General features: G+C 47.4%; 1 protein-coding gene across 1 annotated transcript in view; it reads left to right on the top strand.

Moving 5' to 3' along the window:
• Positions 1-22,884, top strand: part of LOC142245127 (melanoregulin-like) — a 216,491-nt gene that overhangs the window by 165,275 nt on the left and 28,332 nt on the right. The window contains exon 5 of the mRNA XM_075317484.1: positions 14,224-14,377. Within this exon, the coding sequence (XP_075173599.1) occupies positions 14,224-14,377 (154 nt within the window). The remainder of the gene's footprint in view (positions 1-14,223; positions 14,378-22,884) is intronic.

Below are 22,884 nucleotides of genomic sequence, written 5' to 3'. Positions count from 1 at the left end.
GTAAAAATACAATTCTGAACCAGAGCTGTGTATAGCAATATGGATTACATAGACTATCTGGGGGAAAAGAGGAGGGGTTCATGATTTCCAATTTGTGGGACATGAGAATATTAGCCCCCCCCCCTTTTTTATTTTATTTATTTATTTTTTTTTTTGTCATCCCATAGCAAGAACCGAGGAAATAGTTGGCCAAAAAAAAAATTGGCATGCGTGCTGTGTAAGTCCCCATTACCACCTTGGGCTCAAAAGGAATTTATATAGAAACTGTATTCAAAAGACTGTTAGTGAGGAGACCCTGGACTTTGCCTCTAGTCTCAGAGCTATTATCAGGGCAGAGTTGAAAGCATCCTTTTCAGGCCTAAGCCACACGGCATGAAAATCGGAATGAGTGGAATGCAAAAAAACATTGCGTTCCACTCGGACCAATGTTAGCTCATGTGTCAGCGCACATGAGCGATTATCTTCTCGGCCCCAATCGGACCGAGAAAACAATCGCAGCATGCTGCGACTGTAATGCGAGACTTTTTCTCGCACCCATTCAAGTCTATAGGTCGAGAAAAAGATTGCACTGTACGCGCGGTACACCGGTGTACCGCAAGTGCAGTGCGAGAATGACAATAGCCTCCCTCTCCTACTCTGTGCCGGCCTGCCCCTCCTCCTCAGTCAGCCAAACTGAGATCCGATTGCATGATCGGCCTCAGTCGCAATGACACTCGCCTCCTGCTGTACTGCCAGCGTGAGCCGAGTGTCATGCGAGGATCGCATTAGTCCCCGTGTGGCCCCGGCCTAAAAGTCAGTCCCAGTCAAAGTCCAGGAGAACGAGGAGAGCCGAGACTAAGGGGAACAATCTGGTTCAGATACAGACTCAGGTTCTACTTCCTCTTCATCTTCCTCTTTGTCTTCATCAGAGGGAGATCCAGGAGGAAAACCTTGCTTCTCCAATTCAGAAGTTAATCGTTTAGTCAAGGCAGTTAGGTCAACAATTGGGCTGGTCCAGTGATGGCGAACCTGTGGCACTCCAGCTGTTGCAAAACTACAATTCCCATCATGCCTGGCCATTCAAAGCAAAAGCTTTGGCTGTGAAGACATGATGGGAATTGTAGTTTTGCAACAGCTGGAGTGCCACAGGTTCGCCATCACTGCGCCTAAGGGAACCCGAATCCCTGGAGGACATCATGTTTGGAGGTCTGGAGCAGAAGAGGCACTCCTTCTCAATTAATGATAGTCAGGAGGGTGGTAGAAAAGCAATGGAAAAAGCCAGTTAGGAGAACCACCTTGTTATCCTTCTTTCAATAGAACATACCCCTTCAAGGAGACAGCCGCCTCACTTTGGGACAGAAGACCCAAGATTGATGTAGCAGTTGCTAAAGCAGCAAAAAAATCTTCCCTTCCTTTTGAAGATATGGGATGCCTGAAAGACCATCTGGATAAAAAAGCTGATGGCTACCTAAAGGGCTCCTGGGAGAACAGCCCCCTCCCTTCCCAAAGGGGTCATTAGTAAAAGCATGACTCAGCAGGTTGGAAGAGACATGAGGTGCTATAGCTGATCCACAAGTGAGTTCTGGTAGACGTCCCCAAGGAAGGGGAGGGCATGGAATTCTACTCCCCACTCTTCCTTATTACAAAACCAGACAGTACTTACAGGATGATTATGACTTTAAAGGGGCTGAACAAACGCCTGGTTCACTGGCATTTAAAGGTGGAATCCATGACATCAGCAATAAGGTTGCTTTTCCAGGCTGCTGCATGGGGGTGCTATACCTAAAGGATGCATATGATCATATCCCAATTTACACGTCTCATCAGAGGTACCTGAGGAAAGCCCTCCTAGCAGTGGGTAATAGGGCACTTTTAATTAAGGGCTCTGCCTTTTCGGACTGGACATGGCCCCAAGGGTATTTTCCAAGGTGATGGCAGAGACAATGGCCTATCTACGTGAGAAGGACATTCTCATTATTCCTTACCTACATGACTTTTTGATAGTAGGAAATTCAGAAGAGCATTGCAGTGACCAGATCCAGACAACCAATGCCTGACAGACCTGGGGTGCGTGTTGAACTTAACGAAGTCAAGGTTGCAACCAGTGAGAGAACAGTCCTTTTAGGGCTGATTCTGGATTCTTAAACACAATTGTGTCATCTGCCTGTGGAAAAAGTCCTCAACATCAAGGTTTTAGTGTCCTCCATAATAAAGAATCCGGTAATGTCCTTCAGGAGAGCCATGTCTCTATTGGGTTCCCTAACGTCCTGTATCCCAGCAGTTTCATGTGCTCAGATTCACCCCCATCCCCCTACAGTGGGAGGTACTAGGGGCACAAAAGTAGTTAGGAGGTTGTCTAGAAGGAAGATTGGGCCAATTGGATTGAGATCTGGATTATTTGCAGGCCATGTCATTGACCTTGTGTCTTCTTTTAAGGAATGTTTTCACAGTTTTGCTCTATGGCAGGATGCATTATCATCTTGATAATTTATTTCATCATCCAGAAACATCCTTTCAATTGATGGGATAAGAAAAGTGTCCAAAATTTCAATGTAAACTTGAGCATTTATTGAAGATGTAATTACAGCCAGCTGCCCAGTGCCTTTACCTGACATGCAGCCCCATATGATCAATAACTGTGGAAATTTACATGTTCTCCTCAGGCAGTCTTCTTTTTATTGTTTAGCTTTTCTGTATGTAAATGTAAATCCCATTTCCTTTAGGCGGTTTCTTACAGTTCGGTCACAGACATTGATTCCTCATTTGTTTTGTTGTGCATTTCCTGTTTTGGAGACACCATTGCTTTAACCCCTTAACGACCGCCGATACGCCTTTTTAACGGCGACAAATTAGGGTACTTCTTCCGATAAGCCGCTTTTTAATGGCGGTCGAAAAAAGGGGTGTAGCGCCCCCCAGAGTCGGAAAATTTCCGGGGTCTCAGCTGCCGGAGGTAGCTGAGACCCTGGAGATCATCATTCGGGCCATTTTTTTTCCCGGTCCCCGCTCACGTGATGACCGGTATACACCGTATACCGATGATCACTTTACAGTAAATGGCAGCGCCAGTAAAAAATTATTTATCTCCCACCTGGCATAAACAAACATGTCAGAAGGGAGATAAATCTCCTCCCCGGTCCCCCCCGGTGTCGCAAAAGTGTCCCACCCCCCCCCCCCCCCGAACCCCACCCCACCCCCTCCTGAAAATCCAAGATGGCCGCGCGCACACCGGAGCGTCGAACGCATTTACCCTTTTCCTTTTGGTTTCTGTCGCATGTGCTATGACAAATACGACAGAAAACTGCTCCCCAGGCCCCTGCCAGGTCACCCCCTATCCCCCCGGTGTTTCCCGGTGTCCCCCCGTACCTTTTCCAGCCTTCATCCACTGCGATCCCCCCTCCTTCACAGCAGACACTGGTCACACATGCAGAGCAGCTGACAGCTCCGCTTCCTGCTTTCAGAGACGCTGACTGCTGCTGCTCGGCACACTGCAGCTGTGACCTGGGGAGGGTGGGTGCAAATTCTTTGCACCCACTCTCCACAAATGGAGGGTCTACATTCCCCTGGGCGTCCCCCCTCCATATTCTAGAAGGTCCCAGAGCAGTCCTGGGACTTCCAAAATGGATTACAGGGACCCGATTTTTCCCAACAAATTGGTGAAAGAGGGAATATTTTGGGGAGTTTTTTTTTTTTTCTTTTTTTTTTTTTTTTATTACTTTCAATTAGTTATGTCTGGCATCAAATGGACGCCGTGATATCACTAATTGCTGGGCTTGATGCCAGGTGACATTACACATCTGGTATCCCATTTATTACCCTGTTTGCCACCGCACCAGGGCAACGGGATGAGTTGGGGAAAAGCGCCAGGATTGGCACATCTAATGGATGCGCCACTTCTGGGGCGGCGGTGGCCTGCTGTTTTTAGGCTGGGAAGAGTCCAATAACCTTGGCTCTTCCCACCCTGAGAATGCCAGACCCCAGCTGTCAGCTTCACCTTGGCTGGTGATCTAATTTGGGGGGACCCAATTTTTTTTTTTTTTTTTTTGTAATTTATTTATAAATGATTAAAAAAAAAAACTTGGGAAGCCCTCCAAATTGATCACCAGACAACATGAAGCTATCAGCTGTGGTTTGCTGGCTACAGCTGTCTGCTGTACCCTAGCTGGCTATCAAAAATAGGGGGGGACCCCACGTCATTTATTTTAATTATTTTTTTTTTTCTTTTTTGGGCTAAATACAAGGCTAGGGCATACTTTAGTGCCACATGAAAGTCACTAAAGGGTGCCAGCTTAGCATATGCAGGGGGTGGGACGTTATATATGTTTGACATCTATCCATTCATCCATTGTAGCATTTTAGGCTATGTGCCCACAATCAGGGTTTGCAGCGTTTTGGGCACAGTGTTTTCACTGCATCCATAGCGCTGCGTTGTGCAGTAGAAGCACAGAGGAAGGATTTTTAAAATCTCATGCCCACTGTGCTTCATTTCTCCACAGCATACACCGACCTGTGGCGCAGCTTCCCGAGCTTCAACATGTCCATTTATGCTGCGGAGATGAGTGTTCTCTGCAGGTAGAATAGAACTAAAGACCACAGCAGCCTGAACCCAAATCCTGGGCCTGGGCATGGGCAGCTGTGTTCTCCCGTGGATAACACTCACATCTCTGCAGGAAGGCTGGCACTGTGTACTAGACACCATGTCGCTGGATCATGGCCACATAGCCTAACAGTGAGAATATTGTTGCTACAGCAACATTTTTGTGAAGTACCTGTGGATTCAAAATGCTTACTATACTCCTGAATAAAATCCTTGAGGGGTCCAGTTTCCAAAATGGGGTCACTTGTGGGGGTTTCTGATGTATAGGTACCCAAGAGGCCCTGCTAATGTGACATGGTGCGTGCAATTTATTTCAACTTTTCCAAAAATTCAAATGGTGCTCCTTCCATTCCAAGCCCTCCCATTTATCGAAACAGAGGTTTTTGGCCACATGTGGGGTATCCCTGCACTCACAAGAAATTGGATAACAACCTGTGGGGTCCACATTTTGTTGTTGCCTCTTGAAAAAGTGAGAAATGCGATGCTAAAGAAACATTTTTGTGAAAAAAATGAACATTTTCAATATGGCAACCTAAGCTTATCAAATTCTGTGAAGTATTCGTGGATTCAAAATGCTCACTATACACCTAGATAAAAGCCTTGAGGTGTCTATTTTCCAGAATGGGGTCACTTGTCTACTGTCTAGGCACCTTAGGGGCTTTCCAAATGCGACATGGTGTCCACTAATTATTCCTGCCAAATGTTCAGTCAAATGGCACTTTTTCCCTTCCGAGCCCTGCTGTGCACCCAAACAGTTGATTTCCACCACATATAAGATATCAGCATACTCAGGACAAATTGCACAATAAATTTTCTTTTTTTGTTTTTTTTTTTTTTTGTTTGCTTTTTTTAACAATAGTAAAAAAAAAAAAAAAAATGTGGTTGAATTTTGTGGTAAAAATGTGTTGTGTGTGTGTGTGTGTGTGTGTGTGTTTTTTTTTTTTTTTTTTTTTTTTTTTTTTTTTTTTTTTTTTTTTTTTTTTGTTATTTTTATTTTCACAGCATTATAAACTTCTGTGAAGCACCTGGGGGTTCAGTGTATTCGCCAAACATCTAGATAAATTCCTTGAGGGGTCTATTTTCCAGGATGGGGTCACTTGTGGGGGACCTCCACTGTTTAGGCACCTCAGGGGCTCTCCTAATGCAACATGGTTGCAGTCAAATTGCACTCCTTCCCTTCCAAGACCTGCCGTGTGCCCAAACAGTTGATTTCCACCACATATAAGATATCACCAAACTCAGGAGAAATTGCACAATACATTTCATGGTGATTTTTTTTTTTTCTGTTACCCTTGTGGAAAAAAAAGCTACTTGGTTGAAGTAACAATTTTGTGGTAAAAGATAGATTTTTGTGTACTCACCGTAAAATCTCTTTCTCTGAGTCTTCATTGGGGGACACAGGACCATGGGTTATGCTGCTGTCACTAGGAGGCTGACACTAAGTAAACAGAAAAAGTTAGCTCCTCCCCAGCAGTATAACCCCTGAGCCAGAGGCGGACTCAATCAGTTTAGTGCACAAGCAGTAGGAGGAGAACCAAACAATCTTGAATAAGACAAGGAAAAAACTATAATCAAATAGACGTGCGACCAATGGCCTGGAATATGGCCACTGAGGCAACAGACCGGCAAAATGTAACCCAAAAAACACAAGCAGGGTGGGTGCTGTGTCCCCCAATGAAGACTCAGAGAAAGAGATTTTACGGTGAGTACACAAAAATCTATCTTTCTCCATCGTTTCATTGGGGGACACAGGACCATGGGATGTCCAAAAGCAGTCCCTGGGTGGGAAGAGAACCATCACCGGAGATCGGTAGGAAACCGCTTCATCCTGTCGGGCTTGACCCAGACCTACAATTACCTACCTTGATACAGGTGTGCTACTGCCGCCCGCAAAGATAACGGCAAGACTGGCCACTGCCAAAGCTTGGGTGTGACCTGATAGGAACTAGTAAAGGTCTGCCTACTAGACCAGGTGGAGGCCCGGCAGACCTCGGTCCGTCAACGTCTGTAGTCCAATCATCCAAGAGACTCTCCTTGGACGGTAGAAAAAACGGCGGAGGTCCGTCTTCCTTGCGATAGGCTTCCCCTATGACGGAAGGATCCGTATGGAAATCTTAGCCCTGGGCGCCGGCATGCGCCTCCTGGGACCGGATGAAAAGATGAACTGTCCTGAAAAGATGAACTGACTGTCGGAGTAGACCGAAAAATGCGGTCCTGAGGGCACAACCTACTGAGGGCTCGTACCCGTTCAGGAACGAAACTAGGCTCTTTTCAGGCTGAGAGAAGGTACTAGAACCGAACCCGAAACCCCAAACTCCTTACTGGAAGGAAGGCGGGCTGCCTTAGACCGAAGGGAGGGTAGTGGCCGGAGCACCCCCCTTGCCCTACTGGAGGACCTGGAAAAAAAGGGGGGAAACAAAGGCAACAAGAGAGAGCTGTTCGCCCTGATGCCCCTTGAAAGAAGGAGACGGCCACGAGGAGCCCACCTATCCGAACAGGTGGGAGTAAGAACCCCTCGGAAAAGCTCAAACCGAGAGCCGTGAGGTGAACCCATCGCTAGATTAAGGTCCCACGTTACTAGTGGACGGCGATGCCGCCGAGCCAGATGTACGCTTCTCTGCGTGAAACACCTTGGTCGTGGGACGAGAAGTGATAAGCCTCTGAACTGAAATGACCGCGTCGACACCATGCCCCTAGAGGGACGCGCTAGAAAGCCGCATCCAGATCTGACTGTCAGCATGGCAGTAGTGCAGGAAAGGAGTGAGAGAGAGAGGAAAGAAGATGTGCTCTTTAAACCCCGGAGGAATTCCACACGTGTGGTAATACCTTTTCGAGGGAACCGGCTCCCCGGTCTCCAACATTGTCTGCATCCTTCTTGCCAACCGGCCTGTGCGAGCAAGAACCCGGGATCCGCTCTTAAGGTCGGGAAACTTAGGGCTTCTAAGTCCTGGTGGCAGAGAGGGCTCAACACGGAAGAACTGGACGGTCTGGAAAGCGCCACAGGGCCTCTGCGAGTGGAATGAGTGACTTCTGTGAACTATGCTTGCCTGGGCCCCTCCATAGCCACACTCTGCCTTGGTCCCTCTTGAGAAGCTCGAGACCATGGGAAGCCGTAGGCGGATGCCCAAGAAAATGAATCAATGAACCGGCCTCACAGCCGGGCGAGGGCGTCGTCACCTAGCGCAGAAAAGGGGGCACCCTAGACGCGCCGTTGACTAGAAAGCCGGATCGGGGGGCCAATAGGACCACGACTGGAGGTCTTCCTTCGTCGTAGATCTGGCTGGAAACTTCCCTGTCGAGGAGCCAATCTGCCTAGGCGAGGCCCCTCCTGCTGAGAAAAAACGGCCGTCCAAACGTCCACGGTAGGGATGAGAACTGCCGAGATTAGAGAGCGCGAGATCCGGCCCAGAGCAAGATCTTCATGACCTCTTCCTTTTTCATGACACTTCCTGCGCCTCCCTGGTGGATGATGCACGCCACCGCTGTGGCATGGACCGACTGGAACCTGATCGGAACAACCTCGCCCCAGTGAAGAAAACGTAACCGGTCTAACCGAATGGATCTGAAAACCTGGAATGCTGAAGGGGAGACCACACATAAGGGGTGTTCCTCGGGATCGTGCTGTGGAAAGGTGGACAAGCCCACCCTAGCATAGGAGACTGGAAATGGCTGATGCTATTCTCCAGAGGAGACGGAGAGGGGATCTTCCCAGGGACCGGACACGAAAGCTGGTCCACTAGGAAGGGAAGGCGGATCCCCGGGGCAGACAGAAGCTACTTATCTCCGTTCCCCAGTGGGGACCTCTGGAAGGGCAAGGATGAACACCGGTAAGTGTACCGCCGCTATCACCTCCCCCAGCCGCTGCGGACCTGCCTACCGAACCCGACTTGGTGCGGGGAAGGAAAACTACTCCTGCGTGAAGAGTAACTTCCGTTTGGCGGTCTCGAAAAACATGCCTCAGGGGATGATCTACCGGGCCGGGGTCTGAAAGGACTCCAACCGGTGGAGCAGCTGCCCTAGTAGCGAGAAATGACGATGAGAGATAGAGGCGCCCTGACGGTTGCGGCTCGAACGGACCGGAGCCGAGCGGTGAAGGCGACGATCCTGAGCGTCTGGGCCGATGCTGGGAAGAGATGTGCTCTTCCTTGACGTAGCCTAGGGAGAGATGTACACTTCCCTCACGCAGTCTAGGGGATCTACTGGACTAACCTATGTCCGAAGGGACGTTCACCTGAAGGCGGAAAGAAGGTCAGCGACTCTTTAGATGTCGCCTCCGCGATCCAGCTCCTGAGGCAGAGGCCTCGACGGGTGGACACACTGCTGCTATAGGCTCAGGCCGTGAAGCTGGTAAAGAGCCAGGGCTATGATGAGAAGGTACTTACCGAAGATGTCAACCAGTTCTTATCGGCAGAGATGGAATGTAGTCCTCTGCGTAGGGAGTCCGTGGAGTCCCTGAGAGACGTCACCTTAAGCCAAGAGGCAACCTGGCGGTTCGATCGCAGGGGGGCATGCCCCTTCTCTCCGGAGCCCCTTGGAGACTGAATAAAGACAATAACAAGACTTACCGCTGGTAACGTCTAGTCTGGATGATGTCTGTGAAGGAGCAGTAGCTCTGCGAACTATTGGATGTCCACTGAAAACATCATGGGTCCTCTAGAAAAGTCTTAAAGGAGACCTGTGTGCTCAGAGAGGAGAAGAGAACTATCCGTGGCCTTATGGTCCGACTCACCGTTTCTTCCAGGTTAATCGTCCTGCGCCGAACCTCGGCGCTTGCTCGTAATCCAGCAGAGGTGGTACGTCTGGGTCATCACCAGAGAGGTCGGAAGGCTTCTGGACGAGCGGGAGCTTTGGACCTGGGAATGAAGGAAAAACCAGGAGGAGGCGCCGAAGGCGAGACCTGGCGGGTACGCTTCGAGCAGCGGGTGAGGTCCCTGGTACGGGACTCACCTCCCCCGGTGCGTGCACGTAGAGAAGGACTGTCCGTACCTTTTTAAGGCTTGACTCACCATCCTTACCCGGCTATTAGTCATGCGCCAAACATCCAGGTACTCCTGCTCGAAGTCCAGCCGAGGTGGAAACGCCTGGGCCATCCCCGAGAGGTCGAAAGGCTACCAGAGGAGAGGCAATCTGGACCTGGGGAGTAAGGTGAATCCTGGGGGCGCAGAAGACGAGACCTGGCGGGTCCGCCTTGGGCAGAGGAAAAGGTCCCTAGTACGGGGCTCAACTCCCCGGGGGGAATGCGCCAGTCTTGCGGATGGTTACGGCAGAGCGACGGCCCCGGGGACGCAGCGCATGCGCACCCACCCGAGGGACGTCAGCACGGGGATGCGGGGTCTGAGAGAGGGCGCCAACCCGTCTGCAGGATACCGGTGTGTGTGTGTGTGTGTGTGTGTGTGTGTGTGTGTGCAGTGCCAGGGCCCGCGGAAGCTGGAAGCACTAATGTGACAACGTTCGGGGTAATTCACAACTGAGAGAACAGCCCTAAACCAACTGTGCCTCTTATGTAAACCAAGACCCCGAATACGTGCTCGTAAGAGTTAATATACATATATATATATATATATATATATATGTCTACATTTACATATTGAAATAAACTGAGCCCATGACAAAAGAAACAGAAACAACCACTATCGTTCAAAGAACATGGCTAATGTTGGCTACTTTTCCCCCAAATGAGGGCTGCTGTAGCCTCAGCAATCCGCAGACTAGGGAAAACTGCTATAATCAGTCTCTTTCTTTTTTTTTTTTTTTTTTTTTTTTTTTTTTTTTTTTTTAAATGGATGCTGAGGAGGCTGGAGGCGGGCCGAGGAGAGCGGGAAAAAACCTCCACCGCCCCCCCTGTGATGCCTGGGGCTGGGAGGAGGGTGGAGACCGAGCGGCCGGCGGCCAATCGCGGTGCGGCAGGAGGCGGGCCTAGGACGCCGGGGACAGGGCCGAAGCCGGGGCCTAAATTTTGGAGGCTGCCGGAGGATGGAAGGTACCGGCCGGCTGTCCTGCCAGTGAACGGTGGCTGTGGCGCCGCTGCGAGGACCGGATGTCGGCAGTGCGTGCGCTCCGTCGCCCGTTGCGGCCCGGGGCGTCCGGTGATTAGGCCCAGGCCGGAGCCTAAATAGAAGCAGCCGGCGCAGGGTAATGCAGAGACCGGCGGTTCTACGTATGGGGGCGGCGGCGCGGCCGCGACGTCCGTGCACCGGCCGTCTGCCTATGTGGATTCCAGCGCTGGATGAGGACGTGGCCGGGGCGCCCGGTGAGTAGGCCCGGACCGGGGCCTATATTTTGTAACCCCCTGGGGGAATGTAGGGGGTGTCCTACCTGGTCGGCGGCGTAGTCTCTGCCAGTGTGCAGGGGAGCTCTGCACCTGTGTTCCTGTGCTCCGCACACCGGAGGACTGGCTGCGGACCGCAGAAGAAGCAGGCAGGCAGGCAGGGAGGTAGACGCCGGTGGGGGCAGAGAGCCCCCTGTAGTGAAGCAGCGCTGCGGGCCCCATCATCATCTAGACACGCTGCGAGGTCCAGTCCCTGCTGTATGTCCCTTGCACCCTTTGGGGTGATACCGCAGGGTGAATAGGAGGTGCCCAGGAAGGGTTAGCCCCGCGTGCCAACCCGGGAGTGGTACCGTGGAATTGGACGGGGGAGCGGGCCCGACGACTCAAGCTTCTGCGACCCAGGGGAGTGGTACCCACACGGGCTGCGAGAGCTGAGGTAGGGAAACGATACCTGCAGAAAGAGAGAATTCCAACAGATGAGAGCGACGAGCGTCGCCGAGAGAAAAATGAAAAAATATACGCAAAAAATCAAGTGGCTGAAGAGGGCCCAGTCGGCCCACATCAGCCTCCTACGACACTAAGCAAAAAACTGATTGAGTCCGCCTCTGGCTCAGGGGTTATACTGCTGGGGAGGAGCTAACTTTTTCTGTTTACTTAGTGTCAGCCTCCTAGTGACAGCAGCATAACCCATGGTCCTGTGTCCCCCCAATGAAACGATGGAGAAATTTTTTTTTTTTTTTTTATTTTCATGGCTCAACGTTATAAACTTCTTCTATGAAGCACCTGGGGGTTCAGGGTACTCGCCAAACATCTAGATAAATTCCTTGAGAGGCCTAGTTTCCAATATGGGGTCACTTATGGTGGTTTTGTGCTGTTTACGTACCTTAGGGGTTTTCCAAATGCGACATGGTGCCCACAATCTTTTTCAGACAAATTTTCCTTTCCAAATTTCAAATATTGCTCCTTTTCGTTCCAAGCCCTCCCATTTGTCCAAACGAAGGTTTCAGACCACATGTGAGGTATCACCGCGCTCATACAAAAGTGGGTAACAAACATTTGTGTAAAATTTTTGGAATTGCCTCTTGAAAAAGTGAGAAAATTGATGCTAAAGCAACATTTTTGAGGAAAAAAATGACAATGTAACGTTATCAAAATCTGTGAAGTACCTGTGGGTCCAAAATGCTCACTATACCCCTCGATAGAAGCCTTAAGGGGTCTAGTTTCCAAAATGGGGTCACTTGAGGGGGGTTCCTGCTGTTTAGGTACCTTAGGGGATCTGTAAATGCAACATGGTGCCCGCAATCTGTTTCAGCCAACTTTTGCTTTCCAAAATTAAAATATTGCTCCTTTCGTTCCAAGCCCTCCCATTTACCCAAACAAAGGTTTCTGACCACATGTGGGGTATCTGCGCGCTCATAAGAAAGTGGGTAACAAAGTGTGAGGTCCAATTTTTTTTTTTTTTGTTACCTCTTGAAAAAGTAAGAAAAGTAGTGCTAAAGCAACATTTTTAGGTAAAATGTTATTTTTTTTAATTTTTTTTTTCATTCCACATTACTTTAGTTCCTGTGAAGCACCTGAAGGGTTAATAAACTTCTTGGATGTGGTTTCGAGTACCTTGAGGGGTGCAGTTTTTAGAATGGTGTCACTTTTGGGTATTTTCTTTCACCCAGGCCTCTGTCACTTCAAATGGGATGTAGTCCCTTAAAAAAAAAAAAAAAAAAAAAAAAAAGGTTTTGTGAATTTTGTTGACAAAATGGGAAATTGCTGATGAACTTTGAACCCTTCTAACTTCCTAACCACAAATTTTGTTTAAAAAATTGCACTGATCTAAAGTAGACATGTGGGAAATGTTAATTAAAAGTTTGAAAATTTGCAAAATGTTTTTTTTTTTTTCAAATTTTAATTTTTATTTTTCACAAAATAAAAAAAATATCATCTTAAATTTACCTCTAACACGAAGCCCAATATGTCACGAAAAAACAATCTCAGAATCACCAGGATCCATTGAAGCGTTCCAGAGTTATAACCTTATAAAGTGACACTGGTCAAAATTACAAAACTGGCTTCGTCCTTAAGGGGTTAAGTTTCCTGTTTTTACGCTTTGATGTCTCCCTTGGTCTACCAGTATGTTTGCCTTTTAAAAACCTTCCCATGTTGTTTTATATTTGGTCTAGATTTTAGAAACCGCTGACTGTGAACAACAAACATTTTTTTTTGCAATATTGCTTGATGATTTACCCTCTTTTAAGAGTTTGATAACACTGGGGAACGCAATTTTTTAGGAGTTAGGTCAGACAACTGTTCTTAATTAATTTTTGGATGCTGAATCCAGAAATGATCTCAGTTTTTCTCTATCATGTCAAGTTTTTGAACTATAGGATTTTTGTCTTCTCAAAAATATGTAAACTACTGTACCTAAAAGTGTTGGTTTTTTGTTTTGTTTTTTTTTTTTTTTAAATAGTACAAATATGAACAAAAAATGAAATATAAGAAATAGGCATGACAAATGGTGTTAAACATATCATGTTTATATGACTATATGAGTCGAATTGTACTCAAATAACAAGTCTTATTATAGAAATCAGTGCAATTGTGCTTCTATGGCAGGTAAGTTGAGGAGGAAAAACTTGACGTGATAGAAAAAAACGGACTACATTTTTGGAATCAGCATGCCAATTTTAGTATAAATCAGCTCAAAAACCTAACTCAACAGAAATTTTTTTTCAAATTGTTCCCCAGTGTAATCCTCTCCTTCTTTGAATTTACATCTCTCGTGTTGGATTCATGTCAGACCACTTGGTGCAACAGCTCTCCAAGGTGTAACCACTCCTTTTTAGATGCAGACTAACGAGCAGATCTTATTTGATGCAGGTGTTAGTTTTGGGAATGAAAATTGAGTGATTCCATAATGTTTTCCTCATTGATTCCATGATTTTTTTCCCCCTTGTTTGGTCTTGAAAAGTAACCGTTACTGGCTAGCACATTGTTTTCATGATTTTTTTTTTTTTACTTTTTTTTTTTTTTTGTTTTTTTTTTTGTTTCTTTAAAGCCACAAAGTTGCCATTTGAAATTACTTTAGTTTTGTGCCATGTCTGTGATCTGCTTTTATTTATTATTATTATTATTATTATTATTATTATTATTATTATTATTATTATTAAAAGTAAACCACTGAATGAACATCCTCAGAGCCAGGTAATTCCATAATTTTTGCCAGGGGTTGTATATCCACACTTGATATTGTGGGCCTCCTTTTATTTAGAGTATTTCTAGATTCCAATAGGAGAAGGCCAATTTAATGTTACTATAACTAATGGGAAATTGTGATGGATATACTATAGTATCAGAATCTATAATATAATAAAACTCTTTGTTCCATTAGTAATAATAACCACATCCAGAATTATTCTGTGAACAATGATGATGAGAGAAACCTGTGGAGCTCGCCTCATGACCTGTCGCACACAGAGGCGGTGGACGATCGGATGCTGCACTCCTGGATTCAGACCAGATGCCAACTAGAAAAAGACTCTGAGGTGGGTGAAGAGATGTAGCTGTGCATGAATTCCTAAATTTGGTCTCCATGCATGAGCAATGAAGTTAGATTGAGTGCCATCTGGTAGATTAAAGGGATTCTCCAAGAATGTAATAAAATGGCCCTTGTCACATTTAAATGGCAGCCAGCTCTAGTCTGTCAGGACCTGCTCCAGTTTTGAAGACCTGCCCCAGCTCCCGAGACCTGTGCCTTACCTGTCAGAGGAGCTGTGTTGTTAGCATAGGTACTGGAGGCAGCTGCTGGTGAAGTGTGTGACATGAGAAGAAATAAATCTTATTCTTGGTTTATAGAAAAATCCTTTGTACTCTCTTTTCTCCAGTTTTAGTCCTCTGTGCTCATTCTAATGAGATGATATTTTTCTTCTCTTGTCACACATTTCTCCTGCAGCTTCCTCCAATATGTATGATACAGCTCTTCAGTCTGTTGACACAGGTCTTGGGAGCAGTATTGCTTCCAACTGCAGCCTCATTGTGTGCCGCCCCCGTGCCAGCAACCGAGCTGCTCGGATCCAGGTTCTTAGTGGCTCTGGCTCGAAGGTCGTACCGCCACTCAAATGAAGGGGAGTATTTACAAGGAATTTTAGAGCGTTTGTGACGCCACCCGTGGTATGGGGTAATTAGTACCACCACTGCAGTTGGGAGTAACCGGGGATGATTGAATGGGGCAACCAGGTGTTAGAACCCTCCACGGGTAGGAGGAATACCCCGGGACTCGGTGTTTGGAGGGGAATGCCGTTGGGTGCCAAGGGGAAGGGTCACTTTGGTACTCTCAGTCCATTAAGCAGACACGACAACTGGTAAAACAAGTAGCTGGACACCGCTGCCGCTGAGGGGAGCTAGTTCGGGTCCCGTCCCCAATGGTGCTGCCTGGTGATCCGTGATCTGCCTCCTGGCACTAAGTTTACTTTTTTGGTGGTCCCGGTAGTGTGAAACTGGCTGGGTCCCGCTCCCCACTATGGCTAAGTGTGGGAACTTGCTCTCAGGGCTCACGCTTGGGATTTTCTGGACCGTTTTGGATTGGAAAGTCCTATCCCCTCGTTCTAGTGCCCCGATATTTTTTTGGAGTGGTTGGAGAACGAATCTTGAAGACTCCGTTCTCCGCGGGTAAATTATCGGGTTGTCTAAAGCTATTCACCGACCTAGGGTCCACGTACCCCCGTCGTACCTCGGTCACAGCCCGGTGATGGTGCAAGGCCGGCTGTCCTCCTCGACAGATCCGTGCCCCTTGCCACGATTCCCTGCGACCGGGGGTCCGACTTCTCTAGGCCCAGACTACCGCCTGCCACCTAGATTGTTTCCTCTCACTTTCACTACCAGATTCTCTACTACCTGACACTCCCCACCTTCCCTCCCCAACCCCCCCATATGGGCGACTCTATTCCACTCAAGCTGTCCACTGGTGTGTTTGGTGGGTGTAGTGCAGGGTGTATCTAGGATTTGATTAGCTATTGTAGGCAACACCATATGGTTAGGGACCCAAAACCAAGAAGGAGGTATATACTGCACGGGAGGGCAGACTGTGCAATACCCTGTGACGACCTGTTAGTCCAGGGTCGCCACAATTGTATATGACAAGGATGGGCTGCCAGTTGAAATATGTGGCCAGAGACAATTTATTAAATTTTTGGAGAACCTTATGATCCTGATCTTGTAGGGTGGATTGAAATGCCAAATATACAGGTTCTACAGAGAGAGGTAAATTGTGATGAGCACAATGCCGCACCCAGAGAGCTGCAGAAAAATTATCAAGTATACATATGACTTCGCCTTTATCTATATATATTATTATTTTTTTTTTTTTTTTTTGTTAGTCATGATTCATGTTAAGCGGCTGGAGCACCAAAGGCAGGGTCACATTTCTTATAAAGCCAACTTAGGCCATGGGAAGAAATAAAAACTAGTGATAAGTGAATACTAAATGTTCTGTTTATTTGTACCGAAGACCTGGCACTGTTCAGTATTCGTCATGAATAATTAAACTAATGGAAATCAAAGGGAACCAAAGATATATATTTTTATTTTTTTTAAGATTTCCCAGAAAAATGCTTGGCTTCCCCATTGATTTGCAAGAAGTTCATTATGCATGACGAATACTGGAATAGTACAAGGTATTCGGTACGAATAACCCGAATATTTGGTATTCTCTCTTCACTAATTAACAAACAAATATTTCCAAATTTTTCAGTATAATTTTGAAAAGGCCAATAAAATGCTGGTTTTGAAATTGAAATCCATATAAATTAAGCATTATATTTGCATTACTACAGCTTGCATTGTCTTAAACTGGCACAGGGGGCAGTGCTGCAGTCACTTACTACAGTTTCTTGCATGGCTACTAGCTGGACACGTCCTGAATCCTTGGTGATAGATGCTGTGGGAGACGGGAATGCAGCACCAGCTTTCTGCCTCGGACTGTGACAGATGATGTTGTAAGGGGGGTGTGAATATCAGTGAGGGACACCAGACCATGGGGTGCAGAATTATGTGATTTTTGACCCAGGCCTAAGGGCATAGGAATGTGTTAATCTGGCCCCGCTTCCAGATAGCTATTTTTGCCTGTCAATCTTGGTTTTTTTTAGCATTGTAGCAAGTTTGTCTTATTCCGATATTCTTACTGGAACTATTGTTGACCCGTTATTCAGTAGGTAGTAAGGAATTAAGTCTTTTGTAAGATAGACTGCGCTCTAGAATATGAATCTTATGAATATTGCTGATTTGAAAGCTAAAGAATTTAAAAATATGCAGATATTTTTTTATTTTTCTTACTTCCGAACAGGAGAGAAAACTAGGTGCTGTGCTCCCGCTATATTGATAGCCAGCAGTTCAATGATGCCACTGTTTGTGAGCTTTAGGGTAAGCACAGATGGCGAGTAATACAGAGCAAATGGAATGCGATTAAAAAAATCGCATTCAACTTGGACCAATATTACTCTGTGGGGCAGCTCCTATGAGCGATTATTATAGAAAACAATCGAAGCATGCTGTGGGTGACTCACCCCAGGGCCTTTGGGTACTCGGTCCCAGGACTTGTATCACGAGGACGTATCACGGGTGGCCGGTGCCCGATTCCGTGACCCTGGGGGTCGCTTAAAAAGGGGGGGAAAATGCAGGGGAAAATTTAAGTGTTTTTCGTGACGCCACTTGCGGTATGCGGCTACGTGAGGGAAGCAGCCGCTGCAAAGTCTCTATCTACTGGGGCTGGTCGTATTAGGCAGCTTGGATGTTATGGCTCTCCGCAAGTAGAGCTAGGCTCCAGGGGAGGATGATGGTGGTTGTAGTATGGTGATGCAGAGGTGCAGGAAGAATTCAGACAACATAGTCGCTGCAGTTTTAACTTGTTCTTTACTCACTGGTTCCATGAAGCTGCAGTCCGCCTGGTGCTGGTCTCTACCAATCTAGGCCACTGGTAATCTGGTATTCCTTTGATCCCGGTGTGGTGACCTGGTGAGCTTTACTTCCATGCATCCGTCTGTAGTTGGTGGGTCCCTGTGGCCTGAAGCGTTTGTTTTGGGGTCACCTCCTGTTGTCGCAGTCCTGGCCCATATGGCAGGCAGCTTGAATCTGTCTTGGGTCAGACCTCTGTCCCCGTTCCCGGGTTCCCTCTTTGCTGCTGTGCCCCGGACACTAACGTTGGTGAGGAACCGTGATGATTCCCTAACAGGGCAGATTTCAGGTGAGCTTGAAGAGTCTTCCTGAACTAAGGGTCTGCACCCCACTGGTGCTCGGTCCAGTGAGTACTCGCACTGTACTCTCCCTGGCTACTGTACTCCTTTAGCCCAATCAGTCACTTTACACTCTGTCAGAGCATTGACCTTTGAACTGACAGTCTGATTGTCTTACTGACTCTCTTCTGTCTGTCAAGATGTTTATCTCTTGTTCACTGCACTGACTAGCCCCTCCTCCTCCCCCCAGGTGTCTGATTAGCAGAGTCCCGCCCAATAGGTGGCCATACATCAGATCCGTCTCTAGCCTGTTACCCAGTCTGGGGAAAAAGCGCATGGATGTGTGTGTTTGGTATTTACCGGCACTGGTCTTCCAGGAATCCCAGGGTTAGCACCGCACCTGTTGCCTCATGCAATACCCTGTGGCACCTGACACTCAGGGGCGCCACACGGGTGCAATGCGATTCTGTTTCTCCCGCAGCCATTCAAGTCTATGGGGACAGAGAAACATTGCATTGCATTGCTCTCGGGGTACACCGGTGTAACGCGAGAGTAGTGCGATTCTCGCATCAGCCGGCAACGGAGGAGATAGGGAGATAAATCCCTCCCTCCCGCAGCATCGGCTCTCTCCCCTCTCTGAAGTGGTGGTCTGATCGGACCACAGACGCATGATACTTGGCTCCCGCTGTGCTGCGAGCGTGTGCCGAGTGTCATGTGAGCACTCGCAGTAATCCCTCGCCTCGGAGTTTTCCCTCTGGCGCATCAGAGGAGTGCAGTGGCAACTTCAGAGTTGTACCTACAAGCTCTTTTCAAAAAAATATATATATTTTTTTATCACTTAGAAGTTGCTGTCAGTGCTGTATTTTCCACTAGAGATGAGCAAAATTTACTCATCCTCCGAGAATTAGAAGGGAAATTCAATTTGCATGAGCATTATTTAATGTGAATTGAATGTTCCATTGTATTTTTTTTAAATTGCTGCGGCGCTCATTTGTCCCACTGCAGTCCACCATCCAGTCTTCAGTCCATCCGCAGCTGAGTGTGCCTCCGATGTTATGGCGCTTGTTGTAAAGTGTGAAGATGGTAAAAGAGGAAGGAGCTGGATAGAACAGGGGACTGAATGGTGGGCTATGGCAGCAGGACAGATGAGCAGTGAGGTGAGAATGTGTGTGCTTTACTTCTTTAAAAGGAACCCTTCATGGGCCTCTATAATTCAGCAAAATGTTGGCTGGCTGTCATTTTCCTGAATTCATGTGAAGGAAATTTAAAAAAAAAAAAAAAACAGTAAAGAGTATATTTTTTATATATAATGTATATTTATATACTAAAATGAAAAATGTATTTTAAAGTGCATTTGACACTTGGGAATTTGGTTAAGATAGCGAGTGTAAATCTATGCTAGTGTATCTGTGCGCATGTGTCGCCCAGGGTTATGGGGTACTCTGTCCCGGGCAGTGTATAACTGGGGAATGTGACTGTGGTGGCCGTTGCCCGGTCCCATTCCCTGGGTGATTTTTGAAAATGGGAATACGATATTTACAGGGGGTTGTTGAATAAAGTTTATACGTGACGCTACTTGTGGTTTTGCGGCTATAGGGATGGAGCTGCTGCTGCATAATGTTCACTACTGAGGCTGGTGTTAGTGGCAGCCTGGATGTTAGACCCTCCGCAAGGGCCAGGCCCCAGAGGATAGGTGAGGTAGACCGGTGTTGAAAGAAGGTAGGCCACAATGGGAGTTTGGTGTAACTGGTTCTTTTTACTCACTGCAAGCTGATAACTGGTCACCCGAGGCTGGCTGGTCTTAACCGCAGGTCCCCTTAGTCCCAGTGCCGGTTTAGTGACCTGGTGGCTTCTTTCCCCTGCACCTGTCTTTTGGTTGGTGGGTCCCTGTGGTGTAGAGCGACTGGGGGTTCCCTCCTGGTTGTCTGGCCCTGCCCCCGGTTCTCCCTTTGCTACTGAGTCCCGAACTTCTAGGTTAGTGAGGTCCTTGATGGTCCCCTAACTGTGCAGATTTTATCAGGTCTGCCTGGAGCTTTTGCCTGACCTAGGATTCTGTAACCCGTTGGTGCGTAGTTCCGGGAGTACTCCACCGGCAACTAACCGCCTTGGCCCTCGCGTCACTGTTCACTCCTGTCAGTCTGTCTGCTCACTTTCAGTCTCCTACAGCCTACCACCATTACTGTGTCTCTTCTCCACTGTCTGACTCTCCACTTTCTGCCCCTCGCACCTAGTTGTCTAGTGGACTGGAGTGGCTCCACCTCTAGGCAGCCATCCATTGGTTTGACCATAGCCTTGTACCATTCTATGGGGGATAATTGGGGAAAACAGGGATTACCTGGAGTGTTTGTGTGATGCCCCTGGACTATTCAGGTCATCACAGGGTACTGCACAAACTGCCCTCCCCATGCAGCATTCAACCCCCATGGTTCTGGGTCTCTATCCTGCAGAGTTACCTCAATCAGCATTCACAAATCCTAGATACACTTTGCACCACACCTGTCAGGCACACCAGTGGGCTGCTTAAGCAGGAATAGGGCCGCCCACCTAGGGGCCAGGCAGGGAGGTGGGAGGTGTCGAGAGTTCTGTGGTAGCCCTCAAACTTTCAGGAGCTCTGAGGAAGCTGGGAGTTGGAGCTCCCAGGGGAGAAGTAAACTAGGTCGCAGACGGTGGTCTGGACCTAGAGGAGTCGAACCCCCCGGTCGCAGGGGATTGAGGCTAGGTGCCTGGAACCTGTCGAGGAGGACGGCCAGCAGCCTGGTCCTATCATCTGTCTGGGACCGAAGACACGACTAGGTACACGGACCCTAGGTCGGGGAGAATCTTCAGGCAACCCGGCAATTAACCTGCGGAGGACAGGGCCTTTATGGACTGTTCCCACGAAGCTCAGAGATCGGGGGTACTAGAGCAACTAGGGGGATAGGGCTTTCCTAGCAAGCAACCCACTAAAATCAAAAAAGCGTGAGCTCCTGAGAGCAGGCTCCCTTACGTAGCCATAGTGGGGAGCGGGGCCCGGATAGCTCCAAGCTACCGGGCCACAACGGACACTTCCAAACTTTTGTGCCAGGAGGCAGGTTACGGACCACCAGCAATACTGCAGGGGACGGGACCCGGACGAGCTCCCCTCGAGAGGCAACGGCATTCAGAGACTTGGTTTATCCTGTTGTCAGTGTCTGCTTCATTGCTGAGTGAGTACCCGACTGGCCCCTGCACTGCGTCCCATAATCACCATCCAGAATCCGGGGACCCTGTCCCTACCCGTGGAGGGCAAAGTCACCTAGCTGCCCCACTCAATCACCTTGGGTACTCCCAACGGCAGTGGCGGTACTCCCAATTACAGTACACCACGGGTGGCGTCATGAACTATACCAAATTCCCCTGTAATACCCCCTTTTCACTGTAGCGTTTGGCCCCCGGGTCCAGAGACCCTCGAGCCACGAATGAACACAACCCCTGGATCCAAGAGGTTCGATCCGCTGCTGGGGTGGCACATTTGTGTGTTACCAGCACTAGTTTTCTGGGTCCCTAGGGGGTAGGCCCTGCATCTTGGTTGATTAGGCCTTTTGATTTCATAGTAGTTTATGGGGTTTATAAATGCCTATCCATCTATACATACGATTGAGACCATTAAAGGGGCAAGGGGCATTCGCATCTCCAAGAAGATCATATCCTAATATGTAGTAGGTGTAGTAGTAATAATAATTAATAATAATGGCAAATACCTCCAATTAGACATGTAGTGTAGTTTTTCTGATTCACTATGTCTCTTACAAAATGTTCAGGGTATTACAGGACCTTAGGTGCTATTATTTATTATTATTAATAATCTTACACCTACTACATATGGGATAGGACATTGGAGATGGGGATACGTGTGGTATTTGTTGCATGGATATAAAAGCTTCACATGGTTTCTTGTTGTGGCATTCTTATCTTTATGGCATTTTGAAGGATGATTCTGGGATTGTACTTTATGAATCTGTTTATATTTTTAATACTAATTGCACTATATTGGGTATTTATTGACAATAATGAACAGCCAAAAAAATTATTCCCTCCAAGATTCTGAGAATATTTTCCTTTTTAAGGCTATTTTAGAAAATGCCCTACACAGTAATTACAAGATATAGTTCCCACATGGTAGTTTCTGTAACTCCTTTGTATCTGGATCTTCTTATAACCGGTACGGTGTAGAGTACTAATCCAAGCTCCGCTGTTCTCAGTCTGATTCGGCTTTGAGCTGGTGGAATTTGTATTAAACATAATCTGGCCTTAGTGCATCACCTGGAGCAGAGGTTATTAGGCAGTGATTGTGTGACATGTTGGGTGCTGTAAAATCAAACAAACAAGAAGAGAATTAGTTTAAAGGGAAGGTGTCGAAAAAAACCAAATTTCAATAACTGAAAAAATGTAAAGTATTAATGTTTTGTTTTAAATATTTTTGTTTTTTAATTGAGCAAAATATAAAAACAAAAATTTAAAGTTTGATATTTTCCACTGTTAAACACTAGGGGGAGCAGCTTCTGAAGTCCTACAGAAATCCCACTGTAGAAAAAGCCTGGATTACAGCTGCAGTAAAGTGGGCAGAATCTGCTCTCTGGTGTGTGATATCACACCTCCCCCTCCCAACCTGAGTGTTTCCAAAGGATAAGGGAAGATGAAATATAGGGACACGGGGCGGAGCCATTTAGTTGGTTACCAGAAATGTCTAAAGTGTCACCAAGGACAACTGGAGTATCACACAGGATAGGATTAGATACACGGCTCTGCAGACAGTATCACCGGTACACACACACACACCGACAGGTGGCAGGCGGAAGGGGGGTGGG

The sequence above is a fragment of the Anomaloglossus baeobatrachus genome, chromosome 7 (assembly GCF_048569485.1).
Source record: "Anomaloglossus baeobatrachus isolate aAnoBae1 chromosome 7, aAnoBae1.hap1, whole genome shotgun sequence".
Taxonomy (NCBI): domain Eukaryota; kingdom Metazoa; phylum Chordata; class Amphibia; order Anura; family Aromobatidae; genus Anomaloglossus; species Anomaloglossus baeobatrachus.
Note: the sequence above shows the minus strand (reverse complement) of the source record. Positions and strands in the feature narration are given on the sequence as shown.